This window comes from Myotis davidii, unplaced genomic scaffold, assembly GCF_000327345.1.
Source record: "Myotis davidii unplaced genomic scaffold, ASM32734v1 scaffold1029, whole genome shotgun sequence".
NCBI classification, from domain to species: Eukaryota; Metazoa; Chordata; class Mammalia; order Chiroptera; family Vespertilionidae; genus Myotis; species Myotis davidii.
The window spans coordinates 118,963-125,337 of record NW_006300362.1 but is presented as its reverse complement, the minus strand read 5'-3'; the positions used below and the strand labels follow the sequence as shown (position 1 = coordinate 125,337).

The following is a 6,375-nucleotide window of genomic DNA, read 5'->3' as shown; positions in this document are numbered from 1 at the left end:
TGTGAGTACATGCATATATAATATATATACAGACGGTTCTGTGTGACTGAAATATGTTACAACTTTTAAAAAAATTTGGTGGTGGGAGGGTTGGGAGGCAGGAGGTAGGGGGGTAAGAGATCAACCAAAGGACTTGTATGCATGCATATAAGCATAACCAATGGACATAAGACACTGGGGGATAGGGGAGCCTAGGGGACTGTCTAGGGCGGGGGGAAAAATGGACACATATGTAATACCCTTTGTAATAAAAAATTAAAAATTAAATAATAAATAAATAAATAAATACTCCTTTAAGTAGATATCTTTTCTTTTCAGTTTTATATAATGAGAAAGACTTTGATAATCCTTTGCATTGAAACCATGGCTACAATGTATTGCAAGTCAATACTGTTGGATCAGGAAAATTTGGATTTTAACCCTTTGAGTACCAACCAATATCCTAGGAACTATGCTAAAATTGCCAAGGCATTTTTGCTGATTTTACAGCAGTTTAGGAAAAAAAATTATGAATCACAAGTAAATGAAGTTACATATTCAAAAACTTAAGGAAACCTTTACTACATTGACATATTTAGCAATATCATCATCACTAATAAAAGCAGACCTAGAACTGGAAGCTATTTCAAACCTTTGATAGTGCTCCTGGCACTTTTGGCGAAAGACAGGAGGAGCGCGATCGTGCTCCCCAGCACTCGGGGGGTTAAATGAGCCAAAATTCTTATTAAGTTGTTGTTTTGACAAAATAATGACAAAATGCAAAGTCAGTCATTCAGGTAAAGTGCTAGAGTAAACTACCACTGTATTATTTTAGATTAGAACCTTATAAAATATGTATAAGTTACTCAATTTTGGAAAGCCTTTTATTATACCGGATAAATAACTCAAATTGTCCTTGGAAATCATAGATCTGGAGTCATTTCTCTTTTGAAAATATATAGCTTCAATATTGTTCACTTAAATATTAAAAAAAAATAGCCCTGACCGGTTTGGCTCAGTGGATAGAGCGTTGGCCTGCAGACTGAAGGGTCCCAGGTTCGATTCCGGTCAAGGGCATGTACCTTGGTTGTGGGCACATCCCCAATAGGAGGTGTGCAAGAGGCAGCTGATCGATGTTTCTCTCTCATCAATGTTTTTAACTCTCTATCCCTCTCCCTTCCTCTCTGTAAAAAATCAATAAAATATATTTTTAAAAAAATTAAAAAAACAGTTTCTCCAGCCTAAGTGCCCATCAACAGATGAGTGGATTAGAAAACTGGTACATCTACACAATGGAGTACTATGCTGCTGTAAAAAAGGAATTCTTACCATTTGCAACATTATGGATGGAACTGGAGAGCATTATGCTAAGCGAAATAAGTCAGAGAAAGATAAATATCACATGATGTCACTCATATATGGAATATAATGAACAACATAAACTGATGAATGAAAATAGAACCAGTGACATAGAAGCATCGAACACATTGTCCAAACTATAAGGGAAGGCAGGGTGTGAGGGTGTAAGAGATCAACCAAAGGACTTGTATGCATGCATATTAGCATAACCAATGGACACAGACACTGAGAGGCAGGGGTGAGGGCATGTGCTGGGGGATGGGAGAGGTCAATGGCGGGGGGAAGGAGACTCATGTAATACTTTAAAAAAAAACGAATTTAAATTTTAAAAATACAAAAAGCTTTCTCATTTTCTTCTATTACTCTGACTAATGTTACATTATCATATTTCATGAATTCTGTTTTTCCTTTCAGGAATATTTTGAGTTAAAAGAAAAAGAAACAAAACAGGTTTGGAGCCAGACAAACCTGGATTTTAATTCTAGCTCTGCTCCCCGTTTACTCTACAACCTTGAGTAGGTTTGTAATGTGCCTAATATTTTTGGCACACAGGGCCCACCCAATGGATGATAGCTGTGTGGATTTATTAGATAAAACACCTTGTATGTGAGCAGAAGACATAGAGCCCTTCATCTTCTTGTTTGTTTGTTTGTTTGGTTGGTTGGTTTTTGTTTATTTGTTTTGTATTTGTGTTTGTCCCATCATCTTCTTTATCATTTTCTTTATCCTACCCTTTCTGCCATCTCATATGCAGATCACATGAATCTTTATCAGAACTATCAAGATTGTAGCATTCACAGTAGCAGGATTATGTTATTTCTAGAGTATTGGCTTAGCCCATGACTCCACCAGTTTGTTAGCACCAGTTTGTTAGAGAGCTGTTTCCTAACAGCCATACTATCTTATTGGTCAAACTTCTTTCACATTAATGGATGTCATTTCCTTAGAAAATTTTGTTCAGCGGTGGATGCTTTTAACATACAGTGAATATTTTTACTTAATCCTAGATTTTAACTTTCTAGATTTTTAAAGGGGCCATGACCTGCCTTAGTGGCCACTTTTGATATTTTCAAAGCATGTTTAAACCCCTCACCTGACTTTGTTTTCATACAAGAAAAGTTTTGAATGAAGGAAAGATTATGTTCTCTCTATAGCAGTGGTTCCCAACGTGGGGCACACACCCTATAGGGGACCAATTTGATTTTTAAGGGGGGCAATTCGAGAATGAGTTATTAACAGTGAAGTTTTTTGCATTTATGGTTCTAGGGGCCTCATATGCAGTATATAAATATATATTGTCACATATTTATGCATTTCAGTTCTCTATTATATGTTTTGAAACTTTATTTGGTATTTTTTCATATCACTTCATATTACTTTTTAAAACAATTTCTTAGTGATTTCTTCCTCAGTACTTCAGCTGTCCTTTTGTTCTTTTATTTTTCTCTTTCATGGATGTCATGTTCTTTGGAAGCTTGTTTAGACCAAGTTAATGGCCTTTTAGGCTTTCTCCACATGAATAGGAGTTCACTTTTTTGAATAATAAGAATTATATGTCACAAGTGGTGCATCAGGATTTTAGAGATGCTTAGGTGGGGCTTGGCTAAAAAAGGTTGGGAACCACTCCTCTATACCCTCCTATAAACAATCATTACAAAACATTCATGTCAAGTTATAATTTTAATTGTTATTTATTAATCACATTGGTGTATTTTTCATTCGTTAATGTATTCAACAAATATTTGGTGAAATGTAGCATTTCAGGCAGTGTTCTGGACTCAGGGATTTGGAATGGTCTAATGATCTTTATTATCTAAAATTGTATTGATATAATCAGTTCATCCTCAAGGAGTTTTTTCTCTTCTGCCAGCATGTTCTCAAGTATAACTGACTGCCGGGAGCCGGTCCATCCTTGCTGCTTGACACAGTCGCTGCAGGGAAGAAACATCTGCACAGCATATGTTTCAAGGGACCTGGCGTATATGGCATACTGTTCTTAATATGTTTGCTCACCTTCTTGACGCTATGTGTTTTAACCAAGGTCACCTCTCTGAAAAAGGTTGTTTCCGTAGGTAGAGATTTTCCCCTGAAGTTAGGGAGGGAATAAAACCCCTTCACTAAGTGCCAGGCAGGTAATTAATCTCTTTAAGTATGAACAATCATGCTTAAGCTACATAATCTTTACTCCCTGGAATGGAGATAAGAAACACCCTAACCTTTGGAATAGAGTTCACACACACAAGTGCCTGGCTGGCTGAAGAACCTGGAGAACCTAGCAAGAGAACATGGACACAGAACCTGGCTGGAGATTCTAACCAGAACTTCGCTGGAGATCCTGACCAGAACTTGGCTAGAGATCCTGGCTAGGCTGCTGATCAACTGAATGCTGTCTCTGTCATTCCTTCTTCGCTGATTCCGTCCACACCTTTGGGGACCCCTGGACCTGCTGGGGTTGGACCCCAGCAACTGACAATGGGCCCATTAAACTGTCTCTCTTTAGAGTGCTTCCTAAGTGAAATTAGACATTTATTTAATTGTATTCTCAACCTCCCTGTTGAAAGGATCCCATCCCAGAAAGTTTCCTCTCCTTTGCCCTCATCCTGTCCATTCACATACTTCCTGTCCTCTCAGACCCTCCCAGAAATAAAGTGTACACCTAGGGAAGTTCTTAGTGTTTAATAGCTCAAGTAAGTGGAAATCAGTTTGTTAATCTCTCAAAAGTTCCTGGGAAATGTTATAAAATTGGACACTCCTGTATGGAGCAGAATCCACCCTGGCTGATTCACTCTCCCTAAGCCACTGAGAAAATTTCTTTCTCTATGGCTGGTCTTTGTCAAAAGGTCCTGAAGTTCCTGTGCACCTCTAGTCTGAGTGGCATGCTAGAGAGACCACTGAGTAGGAACTAAGCTATGGACAACCTGTATCAGCCCAGCTGTTTCTAATTCTGTTACTGTGGTGGGAGGTGATTTTCTGATATTTTAGACAAGTGTACCAGTCTTTTACAGTGGAACTGGAGAAAAGTGTTTTTTCTATCTCCATAGCTCTAGTAACCACCTGGTCAGGTGCACATAAGCTGATTCCACTTGATCAAAATATTTTTTATTCCATTCTATTTTAAAAATATATTTTGGTATCAATTGATCTATTTTAATACCTATCTCATCAGTTTCTTTTCTAATGCTGATTTGATTTAATAATGTTATTTCTAGCTCTCCTAATTGCTTTTTTTTATCCCAACAGTTGGACAACATACATGTTCTTCAGCATTTTGAACCTCTGGAAAGTATGTATAATTAGTTCAGTAGTGATTGGCAGTATTTGAACCAGGTGGAAATGCGCATTATCCAATGTCTATGTCCTTATTTATATTGACCACTTTTTAGTGATTCAAAGAGAAAATGATATCCTCTTTTCAGGAAACTAATGAAAGTATTGTATGATTTTATATATGTATACATCATATGTAAGTTTTAGACTTTGCAAAGATTTACATTTTATCTGGACAACTGCCCTGCCTTTACCCATCCCAGCTCCTCCTTGCTAACTCCTCATGGATGAGCAAAATAAGGAGCCAGAATCTAAATTAGTCAGGCACATCATAGTTAGCTAATCAGTGGCAGAGCTGCAAATCTGCTAAGTTCTAGCCCAGTGTCTTATTCACTTATATGGTTGTATAATTGTTTTCTGAATTCAAGTACTCTCAGAATATTGTTTCAATCTTTGCTTATGTGGGAAAGGTTTAAAAATTATTTTACACTGGACTTCTTAAAACAAGTGTTTCAAATTTTTAAAATTACTTGCTTATAAGGTATACAAATTATTTTAACGTTCTAATAAATTATACATATTTTACCTGAAATTTTATCAAATCTATTCTACTTTAAGCCCCTACAAGGACTTATTTTTTATTAAAGTACTAGGGGCCCAGTGCACAAAATTCATGCACGGGGGCGGGGGGAGTCCCCTCAGCCCGACATGCACCCTCTATCATGTTCCGGGACCCTAGCTGCTCCGGGCCTAGGCACGGGCCTACAGGCTCGGGGTGGCCTGGCTCCCAAGGATGCCTGTCCCGGGGACACAAGCCTTTTAGTGCCAGCATGCGCGCAAGTGGCCGCAGAGCAAGAACCTTTGTCGGCGCCCACACGCATACTCCAGTGGGGCAGGAGCTTTCCCGGCTTCCACGCATGTTGCCCCAACCCAGGCTCCCTGGTGCCTGTGTGCATGTGCCAGCTGGGCGGGAGCTTCCACTGCATCTGCATGCGCCACCCCGTCCCAGCTCCCCGGCACCGCGCTTGGGCAGGAACTTCCCCAGCATCGCCGTGGCAACATGGGGAAGTACCTGCCCTGCCCCTGGCTGCCTGGTGCCTGTGTATGCAAATTAACCCACCATCTTTGTTGGGTTAATTTGCATACCATTCATTGGCCGGTGGGCGTGGCTTGTGGGTATCGTGGAGGTCAATTTGCATGTTTCTCTTTTATTGTATAGGATAGTTGACATGTAAATTATATTAGTTTCAGTTGTACAGCATAGTGATTCAATATGTATATTCCTTATGATGTGATCACCAGAATAAATTTAGTTATCTTCTGTTACCATACAAAGTTATTACAATATTATTGACTGTTTCCTATACTGTATATTACATCTCCATAACTTTATTTGTTTTTAATAATTGGAGGTTTATATCTCTTCTTCCCCTTTTTGAGAACCATTTAACTACTTCTAATGTAAGATGGTTTCCTCATTTTATTTTTCAGTGATAACACGTTTTGAAACTAATAATAAATATGATATTAAAAACAACCTGGACCAGATGGTGTACATTGTAACCGAAGACACAGACGACTTTACCAGGAATGCTTACCGGACACTAAGGCCCTTTGTCCTCCGGGTCACTGACTTTATGGGCCGAGAAATCATGACAATGCAGAGACCCTTCAGATGCACCTGCTGTTGCTTCTGTTGTCCCTCCACCAGGCAAGAGGTTAGAGAATGGAAGTTTAATCCATTATTTCTTTCTGATCCAGCTATTCACA

General features: G+C 38.8%; 1 protein-coding gene across 2 annotated transcripts in view; it reads left to right on the top strand.

Annotated features, from left to right (window-relative positions):
• PLSCR4 (phospholipid scramblase 4) overlaps window positions 1–6,375 on the top strand; it is a 51,055-nt gene that overhangs the window by 34,852 nt on the left and 9,828 nt on the right. Inside the window, exons 5-6 of one of the 2 annotated variants that reach the window (XM_006776637.2) lie at window positions 4,579–4,621; window positions 6,097–6,323. The exons of the other annotated variant lie outside the window; for it this stretch is intronic. Coding sequence (XP_006776700.1) covers window positions 4,579–4,621; window positions 6,097–6,323 — 270 coding nt within the window. The remainder of the gene's footprint in view (window positions 1–4,578; window positions 4,622–6,096; window positions 6,324–6,375) is intronic. 2 annotated transcript variants of the gene reach the window in all.